Raw genomic sequence first — 15,586 nt, forward strand, 5'->3', positions numbered from 1 at the left:
TATGCAATTTAATATGAAGATAATTATTTATTTACAATATTAAATGAACGCTAAAGCCTACATCACAAATGTTTCACAATAATTATTTGGCCGCAGATAAGGCCGCTAGCTCCTCCTCTTCCCACGGCCGTGGACCTCGCTTGTTTGACCAATTGTCAATGTCGATGCCTTTAACCTTATCATATTCCGTTTCGAGCGTTACTTCTTGACGTTTCTTCATACTCACGCCGTACTTCTTCATTTCTTCCGGCGAGACAGGTTGCATTTTGGAGTACTGATATCTGCAAGCAACAAATACATACGTCAAGTGCATGTAAGTTCCAAATGAGATTACCTTGCTTACCTTAGATTAGAAAACTGTTGCAGTCCAAATGAGCCGGCTACCATCATAATTAGAAAGGGTATGCCATATTTAAATGACTTTCGTTTGGCGTAATAATTTAGTTTTTGTGTAAATGACATTTTTGTGTTATTGTTATGAAATGATAATACAAGACCAGACCAGGGCTGGCGATATGCGTCAGATATGTGTGTGTGCAGTCTTATCGATTAATTATATCGGTTTCAGTGCGATAAATTTGGCGGTCTTTGAGTTTTAATTTGACTGCTTTAAATGTAGACAGAATATTATTTGCTTGGTTTTGTGTAAAAATAGCGCATTTTAAACATTCTTACGCCCTTGATGCCAATCAAATGAGTCGTGTGTTTTTGCCAAATTGTTCAGCTAGATGCGAATAATTTCTAATTCTCAATTGTTTTCCGGCTAACAATAAATGTCACTCTCTTTTCTTTATTTACATACGATTTGGCGTTAAGTTCAAGGTCTGGTACGCTTGCCATTGCATATATAGCTGTGTAATTTACAAATAATTGACAGTGATGTTGTTCTAAGAGCGCCAAAAAGTTTCTCACATGCACACCACGACATTTGATATGGAACAAACGGCGCTGTGTCTGTGGTTCACCTTGGCCGTTATGTAGCGGCCAAGCAAGGCAAGTGGCTCGTCGCAAAGATTTCCTTTTAGTACCAAAGCTCAACCAGTTCGGGTTCGAGTTCAAGTCATATACACAAGGAGCTACAACAACACCATCGATGCGACACGGCAACAATTGAGTCATCAATTGCGCCGGCGCACAGCGGGACGTCGACACGAAGAGCGCCCCTGAGACTGGGTTGGTGCGCTTGATTGCCCGCCTGCACCCCCTATCATAGACTGCACAAACGGTCTGAGATTACTTTTTATTTTCTGCTGTACCCTATCTGTTGCTACGCTTCAAGTTTTCCCAGCAACATGTGGCAAGCGTCGGCTAGGCCTTACGACAAAGTTTCAATAATTTTTGTTCAATTTTCACCAAATATGGTTGCAATTTTGTTAACAAGATATTGCACTTGTTTGAGTCGCAGCCGAAAGACAAACTTGTTCATGTACATATTTTTCTAGAACTTATTGGAATTATGAAAAGTCCGTTGTATTTCATGTTCGTTACACCGGCCATGATTTGATTTTTCATATTTAGCCAGTTGCTCGGGCATTTTGAGCATTCCGGGGCCTTTCATCAGCTCACAGAATACACATATTGGCATTTGGTTTTGTTTTTGCCAACACTTTTGAATGAAATGGATTGCGTCATTGTGTGGGTGTTGCTCGGATTTAAATATACATTTCTTATGTGCCCTCATTGCTAAAACAGAGTTTTCTCCAAAGGAAAATCCAGACGCAACTAACCCAATAAATACGAAAATGTATACTTTGTTTTTGCTTCATTTAAGATATTTATGTGTTAGCCATATGTGTCTGTAGAAAGAAACTTATATAAAAACAGACTGATATATCTCTTACATAAATATCGTAAGAGAAGCATATATTAATATAAAATATGTAAATCTTTGAGATAAAACAAATGCAAGGTCAATTCAATTAACTTAAGAAACGGATTGAACAAAAGAAAGTATTGAAATTTCTTGCTTCACTAAATATAAAATAAAGTTACATTTCTTGTAATTCTTCCATGTTGAGGTTCTTTAATATAAAAGAAAAATCTTTAAAGTCGCATAATTATTTTTAAGATATGTTTGATAAAATTAAAAAATAATTATAATAGCGTATTGGAGAGTTTTAGAAGTAAAAGGGCATTCCTTTATTTCGTTAAGGCGACGTTTTCAAAAATTCTCGTTCAGATAATAACATAAAGAAATTCATTCCAACCGAGATAATATAATGATATTAAATATCATTTAAAAGTATTGTCTTATTATATTATTATCATTCCCCCTTCAGTTAATGAGCTGCGCGTGCTAAAGAGTAAAGTTTTGTATCTTTAAGTAATTTATCTGCAATTGCATATCTGGTATTTTGCACGTTCTGCGCCAGATGTGACTCATGACTGCCAATTCTTAATTGTTCTATGCAATTGTGTTAATTGTATTAACTAAAAATATGCTTCAATTTGTTCAGGCTAAAAGAAATATATATGCTCTCCGTTTGTAGACACGATCTTTGGAAATCTAAAAAAAATATGCACAGTAGCAAAAAAAAAAATATACAAAATTTATATGTAAGAATGTGATTTTGTTTTTTGGCATATCAATAACTGAAATTTAAAAATAGCTGCCAAATTATGAAAGGAACAAAACAAGAAAGTAAAATTAAATAAAATAAAGATACACACACGCACACATACAATAAAAAAAACACAGAAAATACTGGCACATTAAGCTTTTAAAAAAAAAAATACGGGGAAATTTTGAAATTCTTTATTGAAATTCTTTGCGCCTAAAACCAATACAAGCGCAGACAATCACACACATACATAAGTGACAGGTGAAAGAGGCAAAAGTCGAATAGAGAGAGCGAAGGAATTTTGTTGTTGCTTCTTACACGTTGTTGTTGTCTGTTTGGTTCTTTCGTTTCTCTATTTGTGTGCGTGTGTGTGTGTGTGCCGGGCTCTCTGTGTCTGTGGCGGCAAAATGCAGTTTGAAAATACAAATTTGAGCGGCCAGCGATTTGTGTTGAGCATGCAAAACGCACGCGAGCTGCTGAGCGCGGCGGCTTCGCGTTGCTTTGCCCAAAAGTATCTGTCAGACACTTGAGTGCTCTCTTACACACACACACATGCACACGCACACACGGACGGCCGCGGCGCACGCACACAAGCGCAAACAGCTCGAAATCGAAAAACGGCGGGCATCGAACGTCAGTATATTGAATAAATATTTTCAGTTGAACATCACAATCCGTTCAAGTCGCGGATAACTCCGAATAAAAGTTTTGTAAGTAAAAGGAACAAATTAAATAAAACACACAATTTGCTAAGTACATTTTATTTAATAAATCTTTCGCTGTGCTGCAGCTAATTTACTATTTAAAAACATTTGTAAAAAAAAAACAAAAACCAAGTGCCAAGAGTTTTCTTGAAAAAATTAACAAGGACATTCTCGAAAGTTTATTACATAATCAATAAATCAACCAACAAAAATGCAAGTAACAAATAATTCAACTAATCAAAGTGCTGTGCAGTATTCAGATAATAAAACCGCAAACATTTCCAAAACTATTCAAAATATTTGGAACGGTTCGGTTCGAGAAGCAAATTGAGGTTATGCTCAACTTTGGCAACAAGCTTGATATAATGCAAACATTATTATGAATATTAAAGCCAATGTCTTTGACCATATTCATAGTTTGTAGCCTAACCACAAGTTGCCTTCTAGAATTTCAATTAAACGCATTGCGTGAGATATATAAATAAATATAGTCAATCGACATTTCGGTCGCAACATTTTCTTGCAGTTCATTCAAAATTCAAATGTTAGGGCAGGACGGGATCAGCCAATGAAATGTAGCATAATTTCTAGATAATATATCGCTTTCTAAACACAAATATTATGAACAAATTCAGATAGAGTATCTAGAAGAAAGTTCAGACATTCCTGAATGTTTTCTTTTCTTTTTTTACAATATAGTCAATCGACATGCTACAGAAAAATATTTGAAAATATTCCAAAGTCGTCAGAATTTTTCGCTGCAATGTAATTCGATACAGAACGACAGTTCCCAGCGCTCGAATCTATCTAAAGGCAAGCGTAGGCGAAATGCTTGAGATATTCTTGAAAAGCTTTTCACACTTTATATTAAGTAATATCCCATCGGGCAGCTATTGGGAAATATTCAACAGATGCCAGGCTATATTTAGCATTAACGAGAGCGCGATCTGCAAAAGCTCCCGTAAGCTTTCAGTGTTGCCAGGCTTGTTCAAATATACTGAAAAATAATATATATATACATACATATATATGTTTTAAAAATAGAGAATTTTGTAGGTATAACTAGCACAGTTTTTTTTTTTTTCATGGATAACTTGGAAAATTTTGTGCTATAAACAGGTTGAATTTCTAGTTCTTAGAACACAAACGATTAGTTTCCTCAGAAGGTGTGTGTGTGTGTTAAAATAACTGTGTATTTACATATATTTTTGAAGAAAGAAATTTTGTATTAACTTAAGCTGGTTTGGATCTGCTGTGAATAAGTTTTGGCAGCTAAGCTCAAATACTTGCTGGCAACAGAATTTTTGAAACGTTTTCGAAGCATATTCGATATCATTTGTAAGCTTAAATTATTTATTTTATTTTTCAAATCGGTTAAACTTAAAGCCTTAGACTCACGTCAGAGTATGCCAAAAGACTTGTTGTGAAGAACGAAAATTGGAGTTCTTATTTGGACTTTAGGCTCATTTGTATATGTATGTCATTGTCATTCTTTATGTCGCCGTCATTATAAATTTTCAAGTGATTTTCTGCCGAATAAACAAATATAATTCATTGTGTCACCTCGTTCGATATACACACGACATACACAACATTTATAAACACTTATCAAAAAAAAAAAAAAATGAACCCAAACCTTCTGTCCATCTGTATTGTCCGCATGCTGTCGAGCACATACATATATATATATACTATATATATATACAATTCTGCCCCGATTGCAGTTTTTATTTAAAATTAAATTTTTGTTGTTGCTTGCTCGCCTAAAAGCCTGGAACGTGCCTTCGCACCCAGCTACCCCCTCCGATCTCTCTGAGCAGCTGGAATGTAAGCAAAAGTTAAGTTAAAAATAAACTCAGATGTGCGAAATATTATATATGTATATATACTATAAGAACCCATAACGCCAGGGGCCACAAGCATGGGCGCAGCTGACTCAATTTGTTTGGCATTCCGATTTATGACAAACTTATATGTTGGCCGGGAATAATGCGCAGGGCCCACTTCAGAAATCCCTTGAATGTGAGTCAGCCAGCTAAAAAATTGTACTCCCCGCCTTATCAACTTGACACCTATTCGCGGTCAGAGAACAACAAGAGAATTGAGAGAGAGAGAGAGACAGAGAGAGAGAGAGAGAGAGAGAGAGAGAGAGAGAGAGAGAGATAGAGAGAGCCAAGAGCTTACAGAGGAGAGAACCCTGCCATGTCGCGAAGTTTTAAAGCTCGGTTAAGAGCTCAAAAGGAATTTGAAAGGAAATGTATTTACGATGGTTGCAAAATCTTATTTTTATTTTAATTAAAACTATTTACTTTTTAAGACCAAACTGTTTTAAGATTTGGCGAGTATATGCTGATTAAATTTAATAATTAAAATAAAAGGTTGTGTTCAACTAGTAGATACTCTGTAGTCGAATGGACTAGAATATTTTGTTGTAAATTTTTTGTGTTTTTATACTCTGAACCCATTGAAAATGCATAAAAAGGGTATAATGTATTTGCGCAAATGTAAAATGTATGTAACAGGCAAAAGGAAGCATCTTCGACCCCATAAAGTATATATATTCTTGATCAATAGCCGAATCGATCTAGCCATGTCCGTCTGTCTGTCTGTCCGTCTGTCCGTATGTATGAACGCAAAAATCTCAGAGCCTATAAGAGCTAGAGGCTTGGACCTTAGGCTCTCCTAGTGCTTGCGCAGATCGAGTTTGTTTCCGATAATCGATAGCTTACTCCGTTTCCAAGCAATCGATAAAAATCGATATCGACATCCTGTTTTTTGAGCAAATTAATTAAATAATAAGAGCTAGAGTCAGCAAACTTGATATATTGCTTCTAGAATATTGTATATATATCAAGTATCTTTCATTTTATACCTGTCTCAACCTCCCCGCTACCTTCGCAAAGCTATAAATCAAGTTTACAACCCAACTTGTATTGCCAACCAATTTAAGCCACAATTAAAATGCAATTGATTTTTTGAGAATATACAAATATTCTATGGTACAATAAGATACCATAGCAAATTTCATTAAGATCGGTTTTTGTTTTATTTTTCGATGTTTTGACTTGCATACACATGTACGTACACACATGAACACACACATATTCATGCGCGTCTACTTCGAATCCCATCAACAGCATTGTAATTGCGATTGATTTCTATGCTGCTATTTTAATTCATTTTTTTCTCAATAAGACTTTGGTGTGGCTGTTGAGTAGTGGCAGTGGCAAGTGCCAAGGGAACTTTTTTTTTTAATTTCTCTTTATTAATTCAAACGAGCCGCATTTGGTGTTGGAATAAGAGGGTTCAGGGCGCCCGACTAGAGCCTCTTACTTGTTTTTTTTTTTTTGTGCTGCTGTTTCAATTCAAGTTTCGGCTTAAAGTTTTAACAATTATTTTTAAAATTGAAAGAAAAAAGCGAGAAAGTAAGAATATTTACGGCACGGCGATGAGATTAGCCTTTCGCAGATATGTGAGAATAAAGAAGCTCATACAAGAAAAAAATATTTTGCCATATTTCCATAGCATCGATATGATTAAGTGGTCCGATGTTCATAAGATTTTGCATGTTTGGCTTAGGAAATAGGTATTCCTTAATTTACTTTTCGATCGATCGTTCCTATGGCAGCTCTATGATATGGTGGTCCGATCCGGCCGGCTCTGACATATGTTTTATAACTGAGAGAGAGAGAGGATATGGCTATAGCAACTCGGCTGTTGATGCTGATCTAGAATACATTTACTGTACGGGGTCGGAGATGTCTTGTATTAGGGAAAGGAAGATAATTTTAAATTTATAATTGCGCGTTAAACGTTTATCGGTTCGGTTCGGGTGTTCTTGGAGAAATCGATTTGTTTTAAGGTTCGATTCATTGTAAATAGTAATTTCTTGTTTTAATTTCTTGTAATTTCTTGTTTTATCGATTAATTATCCAACCATGTCCAGACTTAATGGATTAAAAGAACATTATCTTAGATAAATAGATATTTTTACAGACTCTGGATCGACTTAAAGTTTGGACTGTCAGACGGATATGGCTGGGTTCTGAAAGTTTTCCTGATCAAAAAAGTATTTAGGATATATTGACTGAGCAGCCTAAAATAAGAATCTATACTATTCTATTCTATTCTCTTAAAACTTTTAATAATTGCATTTATAATCTTCTGAGTTTTTGTTGGTTCTATTTTTGGATGAATTCAATGGGTTGAGCAAATTTGTATAAAGAAATTCTAACGTGACATTAAGAAATCGTGACAAATTCATTAAATTAAACATTTACTTCAGTCAATTTTACTTGATCAATTTATAGCTTCATTTAATCGATCCAGAATCGTTTTAACCTCATCTCGTAAGTCTCCAGATTAAAGGAACAGTTAATGTCTTGACTCGGTTCCAATAACAGATCGATTCTCAGATCCATATCCTATTGTTTCGGCGCACAAGTCTGATTTTATTATTTAGCTGGCGTCTTGTTGTTGTTGTTGTTCAGTTTTCTGGTCAATCATCTCACAGTAAATCATTTAAAGCAAAAGTCCGTGGAGACGTACCTCACGTTTTTCAACAATTTGTTTGTCCCCAAAATGAGATACAAGGCCAGAATGGGAACTGTTTCGGATGAGCTATACGAAGTATGCCCCGCACTTAGTTATGCAGCGCACAATCGTCTTGGCGAAACTGGAGGCATTTTTAATTGGAGAGCTACCAAAAATTGTGTCAAACTCTGTTGGAAGATTTCGAAGTGTATCTGTAGCTGAAAATACAATAAAAATGTTAACTTTCTATCGCTAGATAAAACGCAAAGAAAACTTATGTAGCGCGGATTATCGCATAAATTTTAATTACTTTATTGATATGAATTACTCTTGTTTTCATTTCCATTTCCATTTCCATTTGGATTTTCCATTTCAGTGTCTTTCGAGTCTGTAGCAGTAAAACACAAAGCCAGCCACCATGGATGCCATCAAGAAGAAGATGCAAGCGATGAAAGTCGACAAGGATGGAGCATTGGAACGTGCTCTCGTCTGCGAGCAGGAGGCACGCGATGCCAACACCCGCGCCGAGAAGGTGAGCACCCAACCATGCAACAAAAACAAAAACACAAATAACTATTTGTTGTTACAACAAAACAAAAAAAAAAAAACAATAAGAAGAAAATAATTAAAATTATTAACGACTGTTAAATTGTTAACACATGCATTTTGATAGCCATGCATTAACCTGCTCAATATTCGAATAATAATCATGCCCGGCTTCTGTTTTTTTGTTGTTTGTTTCTTACTGTAGGCCGAGGAGGAGGCTCGCCAGCTGCAAAAGAAGATCCAGACCGTTGAAAACGAATTGGATCAGACCCAGGAAGCGCTCACCCTTGTCACTGGCAAGCTGGAGGAGAAGAACAAGGCCCTGCAGAATGTAAGTACAAATTATTTCAACTCCATTCTATATGCACAAATTAGATTAGTGTTAAGTTAGATTCAGGTATTATTCATGAGGTTAGCCAACTTTTGTGTAACTCCATTAAACAACTTAGGAGCTAGCCTCATGAGAGGTGTATATCTTAAGCCTAGAGCTAGTCTTGAACTGGTCTCATGGCTGTTATAGATCATATTTCATATTGGCAAACTATACCTTGAAGCACATGGAAAAGATTTATAGCTCAATTCGAAAAATTTCACACGTAAAATGTTTAAATTAAGTTATGAGAACTTTAAATATTCCTGGAAATTTACAAGAATTTTATACAATATAATATAACATTATTATATAATGTGCAGACCTATTAAAAAATAATGTATTTTTTTTTAGAATATTTAACCATGCATAAGACGAGTAGAAGCTTTCAATATTTCTTCAGGTTATAAATACAAACAGCTTATTAGAGTTCGAACTTATAAACACCCGAATTTTTCATTATTTAATCATAATTAAATTAAAATACTTGAGCATTCGTTTTAAATGAAGAAATTTATCTGACAGAATACAAACACAAAATCTTTGCATTTCAAAATATCTAATTATATGTTAACTAGGTCAATAGATGCCTTTAGAATATTTTCTAAGAATTCCTAAGTATTAAAGTATTACTAGATATATATTCTTAATGGGCATTGTTTGAGGCCGAACCATTAGTCATTAGTCATAAGTCATTAGCTATGATATAGGAATCCAGACAAAAGCAAGAAATACACTTGAAATCAATGCTAGAATAAGATTTATAAATATATATATATATATATATAACATATATAAACGGTTTGGTGACAGCGAATTGGAGCCGGGTCCGGAAATTTGTGGCATCTGGTAATTTCACGGGTATTTTACGAGCTGATGTTAATTTGTTGGCACGTCAAATGTTTGGGGCAATGCGTTTTGTATGTTTGTGCTTTTAAATGCCATAAAAACTTCATAGATTTCAAATAAAAATGAAAATTCAAACAAAAATAACAAATAAAACGCCACGCACACGAATTTTTTTTGCCGTTGGCAACGCCTTTGGTGCGCGCTATTTTTAAATTCGTGTATGCAGCGCTTGAAAATAGCTTTGGACTGGTGCGAAAGAGACGCACAGAGAGTGCTGCATGTACGTGCGCGCGCGCGTGCGTGCGTATGTGTGTGAGTGTGTGTGTGTGTGTGTGGTGAGATCAAATAACGCAAAAGCAAAGCCAACTTGGATTTTTTCTTTTCTATTTCGTTTTCGTTGTTTTTGTTCGCTTTGCTTTGGCTTTGCCAAAATATTTGCTCGCAAAATTGTTGTTTTCTTTTTGTACAATGAAAATTGAAATAGCCGCACAGTATTTAGCACATTTTTCTTCGTTTGTTCGGTGGCCGTACGCTCTCTAGTTGCGTTTCCAAATGAAAAATACGAATTTTCATTTCATTTGATTTGGCTTTTGATTGGTACGTTCTGTCGTGCGAGATCCGAAAGTATTTCAAGGACATTTCTTTTGTTTTAGTTTGCCAATTGGCAGCGTTTCAAAAAAGACAACAAAAAAAAATTAAATAAAAAAAACAAATATGTATAGTGTTCACAGGTAACCAGCATACCAACTGTATAAGTAAATAAATGCTTATCAGACAACATAAATTCAAAAGATTTGACAAATTATTTTCAGTCGCCGCGTAGACATACTTTTATCAATAAACTTTTGCTGTTAGCCCTGCCCAGCCCCTATCTCTAAAATAAATAATTGTGATGATGAGATACAAACGACTCCGCTGAGTAATATGCGCAAATATGATAAAAGTAGAGAGCACAGCACGGCAATTAAATCAAACAGAAACACAAATGAAATTTACAGGAACAAATGGAAATGAGTAAAGAGCGATCACTCTCTCAGCGGATACAGGCATAGGGAAAGACAGAGAGAGACAGAGAGAGAGAGAGAGAGAGAGAGAGGGCAGAAGAGAGTGAGTGAGCACTTTAGTGTGTGTGGGCGTTGGGGCTGACAGTGCCACATGCTCCTTTCCCCTCCCACAACGAACGCACTGCAACACTTATACATGCACACAAATGCTTGTGCATAATGCTGACTCACTCGCACATGTGCCACACGACTGCCGCTGCCGCTTGGCAGGGGGCGCTGGCGCTGCCCCAACAACAACAAAAACAACACAATTAGATCTGCCATCAGTTTGTCCGTCCGGCGAAAGAGAGCGCACGCCGAGCTGAGCGCATGGCCACAGAAATTATCGCACAACACTTTCAAGTACAACGCCAAAGCAAGCAGCAAGCAACCGCCGGAGGGGCCGAACAACCAGCAATCGAGCCGAGCCGAGCCGCCGCACGCCGCATAATTCTAATAAATTCAATAATAAATAATTCAAATTAATTCAATAATAGGACCATTCGATTTAAAATCAATAGAATAGAAAACACTATTTTTATTTAATTAGCTTTAAATAAAATTTTAGTGATTTTCTATTACATAAATTAAATTACAAGAGCAACAACTACACCAACAACAACAATTGACGTCTATGCAAAAACGTGTAGCGGAAGTTGGCCAAATACAAAATTTTCCTTTGCTCATTTCAACGCGCGACTGAAATTTGAAAAAAGCGAAAGAAAAAAACTGTATTAAATCATCAATAAAAATAGAAAAAGACTCAAACTAACGGTACTATGAGCACAGCTGTTTGAGCAAAAGCAACAACAAGAGCAAAACAGCACGCACCAAATCACAAACAGCAACAACAACAGCAACAACAACAACAATAAAAAAATAACGGCAACATATAATTAATATGTACGAAAAAACATTAACAATAGGAACTACAAAAGTTAATAATGCATATGAGTGGCAAAAAGTGAGTTACGGCAAAAATCAAGCAGCGGCGGCGGCATTAACAACAGCTAAAACCAAGCAAAAGCAACAAAAGCCCCAGCATAGCAATAAAAAAACATTAGCAGGCAGTGCAAAAAATGCAACAGAAACACAAGTAAAACATTTAAAACCGGCAAAAACAACACCAACAGCAACAGCAACGACAACAACAACAACATTAACGCCTTCTTTTAAGCCGGCAACGCAAACGCCGCTAGTCAAAAAATACGTTGGCAGCGCGGCACGTCGTCAAACGCTTGCGCACCAAATAAAGCGCGCACACCGCCATCTATTGACCAGCGGCGGCAACGATAAGCAGCCCGTTAAGCAACAGCGTAATAATAAAAAAACATGTACATTAAATCGTATAGTGTAGAATGCAAAGCATATTGTTGTTCCTTACCACAAATATGCTTTACATTTTATGCAAAGTAAGGCAAACGTGCACAAGGCAAATGCATGCGAAATGTGCAATTGCAATTGCCTTGTGCATACTTGTCTGGTCACACTTTTACGCTATCGATATTGATATATTGCAAATCAGCTGATTTGCACGATATTTTAATTGAAAATATCGATATCGATAAGTAGTAATATCAACAATTCCATATAAAGCAGGTAGCAGCGCAGCTGCTGCAGGACAGCAGACAAAAACAACAAAACAACAGCAGCAGCAGCAACATCAGCGCAATAAACGCATAATAAATGCAAATAAACAGTTCCATAGCCACAAAAGTGATAATCAAAAGCATAAGCAAAAAAAGCAACAGCAAAGCAAGCGTGGCAACTGCGGCCACAAAGCAGCCGACGGCAACAAATCGGAGCTCTCCTCGCGCTGGTGCTCCATCGAGGAGCAGCTAAATGTGCTAGATAATCTCCTCCACTACGATGAGCAGGCAGAGCTCTATTTAGCACAACTCTACCACAATTATCAACAAGTCCAGCACTCGACTGTTGGGGACAGTGACTCGCAGATTTCGGACAACTGGAGCTGGAGTGACTACGACCTGGACATGTCACAGAACAACAGTGTCGACGACGACGCGCTGTCCAGCACCAGCGGTGCGGGCAGCCACAGCACCAACAATTCCAATACTTCGCCGCTGGTGCCGTCCTCTCTTAAGCGGCGAGGTCATCAGCATCATCCACGTTTTGCGGGTACACGGCGTCCCAATGTGCCCAATGTCCAAGAAATACTGGCGGCCCTCTACCGCGGCGACTCCAAGGGTGTGCTGTCCAATCTGCGCGGCGAGACGCAGCCGCAGACAGAAGCAGACGTAGAGGTTGACCAGCCCGCCGCTGTGGTTAGCCGCAGCACACTCAGCCTGCCGCTGAGTGAATCGGTGACAAACTCTCTGGGCAGCAACAGCCCAACCCCGACCGATGAGAGCAGCATGCTGGACGAGACGAGCGCAACGCCAGCAACAACAAAGAGCGCTGCAGCCGAACAGGAGCCACTGGCTGCCACTGTCAAAAAGAAGAAGAAGCGCGACAAAGGCGACAAGGAGAAATCGGAGCGCAAGAAGAAAGCCTCATCGTCATCTGGTGGCAAACGTGAGCGGAGCAAACGCCAGGGCGGCAGCGGCGGCATCATGGACGTCAGCAGCGACAGCATTGCCACAGATCTCAGTGCGGGCGCCATTGATGAGGGCATTGTGCTGAACACCGAGGATGAGGATACACAGGCGCAGGAATGGGCCAAACTGCGCTGCACCAGCGAAGCGGCTGAGATTGTCGCCGAACGGGAGGCGCGTCGCAACAAAGGACGCTGCGCCGATTATCCGGGCCTGGCATTCGGGCGCTCCATCTTCAGCTCCGACACAATGATGAAGTTCAACATAATACGCAATGAGCTGCACAACATCATGAATACGCAGCTGAAGCGGGTAATTAGCGGTGTGGGGAGGGGGAGGGGGTGCTCCAATTCATATACATATACACATGTATTATCACTAATCATATTTATATTTCTTTCTCTTCAAGCAGCCTTTGTTGTCGCCCCTCAGAAAGCGTTTTAGCCTGAGCAAAAAAGTTAATAATACAAAGAGCAAAACATAAGTTTGGTTAGGTTCACAGTGAATTTTGTCTACTCAATCTATGAATGTTCCAATTTTGTTCTGTCTTGTGCTCTTTTTCGCACACACACACATGTATATAATATATATAAGTGTGTACCTTTGTATTTGTGTGCATTGCAAAGCGATTACGTCGCCGTCGCCGTCTTCGCTTTGCTTTCTTTGCTGCTCACCGAATTCTGTTTCTGCTTTAACCCTTCGATGGCCCGCCAAGTCGTTTGTCATTGCAATTGTTTTTTTCAACTTGTGTGTGAATCTTGACCCCGTTCTCGCATACAAACATATGCATATACTTTGGCTTAATCGCTCGACAACTATCGTGAAGGTTTTTCTTTCTACGTGTTACACACACTCGCACGCACATGCATATGCTTTTCCATTGCTCAGCGCGAAGGTATTTCAACTGTTTATTCAGCTAAAACAAAAACATGCATATTTACTTAATTGCAGGCAATTGTTTAATTAGTTACGCAATTGAGCGCTCTGTCTTAGCACATTGCTTGACCGGTTAACGGTAACTCGTGAGCACCTGTTGCTCTCTCAGCGTGGGTGTCACTAGCTCTTTCTGCCGCTCTTTGCCTCTCTCACTTTATCTGTGGCGGCGCCCAAAAAGGCAGCAGATAAAAAAACAGACTTAATATTACAACTGCTACAATTATCAGTGTTTATACACACCCCCATACTCACAAACACACAGAATTGTTTTAGCTGTTGGACTCCATAAAAAGCAACAGTTGGCTTACAGCAGCTGAATACTGAATACTAAAAAAAAGTTTAATACGTTTTCTGCCCAAAAACGTATTTCTTTTAAACTTGGCTCGCCAATTTGACGCGCACCACTCAATTATTATTTATATTAAATTAAATGTATTCTCGGTGTGCACACACTCTCACACACACACGTTCTCTACGTGTTCTCACAGCCGCTGCAAAACGCCAATGACCTTCGTGCGACGAGTGTGTACCCCCCACTTTGGTAGTGTGTGCACATTTGTGTGGCACTGACGTTTACTTTTAATTTCTTTTCAATGCCGAACGCTGTCCAAAAATGGGCAGGCGTGCTTATTTTAATTGGAATTGACCATTGGCAATCGTCGTTTGTATTATCAGCAATTATGTCATTTGCCAAATACAAATTGTCTCTCCACTTGTTGCGCGCGCACGCGGTTTATCGTTATCGATATCGAGCTTTGCACAATCGCACTAGGACCACATCCGAACGCAAATAGCAGCAGCAGCAGCAACAACAACAACCTGCTGCAAACACACATCACGGCAACGCACCGACGACTGATTAGTCATTTGTGCTGCTCCTGGTTGCGTGTTGATAAGCCTGATAGAGCACCGGCATTATATGCTGTATTATACAATTATCTTGTTTGTTGGCAGGGGTAGGTGCTGGATGGGGAGGGTTTACATAAACGCATACACACACACAGATATTGATGACAGGTCGCTTACTCATTTCTACTACATATGGGCAATTGGTTAGCCGTCTTTGTCGCTCGCAATTTTGCATAATATTATTTGCATTGGAGAAATAAGGCAAAAATCTCAAATATTTCTTCACTAATTAATGCAAACAACAACAAACATGTAGACTGAATTTTTAGCGGCTTTAACAGGTTTTCCAGCGGGAAAGCGGCATATACACACTGGCTAGCGCACTCGCACTCACACACACGAACATATGGAGAACACGACACATAGGCGAGGCACTGACAGACTGGAAAGTCGCACACATACAGACAGCAGTCGTCTCTCTCACACAACGTATAAACCACCACCGCCGCTTTGTAGGCATGAGCATGCAAAGTGTTTCAGCGGTTCATTTCCAGTTACGTACTCACAAATGCCAGTCGCAGACTCGCGTCGTTTTATCGTCTTCGTTTCTCGTGTGTGTGCGTGTAGTTTCTGTGCAGCT

The 15,586-nt window shown here is 38.4% G+C and overlaps 3 protein-coding genes across 7 annotated transcripts in view; 2 read left to right on the forward strand and 1 right to left on the reverse strand.

Moving 5' to 3' along the window:
• Nucleotides 1-14: 14 nt before the first annotated feature.
• LOC115766057 (cytochrome c oxidase assembly protein COX16 homolog, mitochondrial) lies at nt 15-510 on the reverse strand. The gene is made up of 2 exons (XM_030709838.1): nt 344-510; nt 15-281 (listed from the first exon to the last, which is right to left on the reverse strand). Exons 1-2 carry the CDS (start codon nt 460-462, stop codon nt 83-85), a joined length of 318 nt encoding a protein of 105 aa, XP_030565698.1. The 5' UTR covers nt 463-510; the 3' UTR covers nt 15-82.
• Nucleotides 511-3,180: 2,670 nt separating this feature from the next.
• The window catches only part of LOC115766134 (tropomyosin-1, isoforms 9A/A/B), a 30,194-nt gene continuing 17,788 nt past the window's right edge, over nt 3,181-15,586 (forward strand). For 2 of the 5 annotated variants that reach the window (XM_030709962.1, XM_030709959.1), the window contains exons 1-3: nt 3,181-3,271; nt 8,175-8,330; nt 8,550-8,675. In XM_030709962.1, the coding sequence (XP_030565822.1) occupies nt 8,217-8,330; nt 8,550-8,675 (240 nt within the window). In that variant the 5' untranslated portion in view covers nt 3,181-3,271; nt 8,175-8,216. The remainder of the gene's footprint in view (nt 3,272-8,174; nt 8,331-8,549; nt 8,676-15,586) is intronic. The other 3 variants (XM_030709957.1, XM_030709958.1, XM_030709956.1) reach the window with 3 other exon arrangements.
• LOC115766136 lies at nt 12,241-13,620 on the forward strand (the record flags this gene model as incomplete). Its single annotated transcript, XM_030709964.1, has 1 exon — nt 12,241-13,620. A coding segment is annotated over one exon (1,365 nt), but the record flags the coding sequence as incomplete, so codon positions are not given.

This window comes from Drosophila novamexicana, unplaced genomic scaffold, assembly GCF_003285875.2.
Source record: "Drosophila novamexicana strain 15010-1031.04,08,12 unplaced genomic scaffold, DnovRS2.1 tig00001062-arrow-arrow-pilon, whole genome shotgun sequence".
In the NCBI taxonomy this organism is placed as follows: Eukaryota; Metazoa; Arthropoda; class Insecta; order Diptera; family Drosophilidae; genus Drosophila; species Drosophila novamexicana.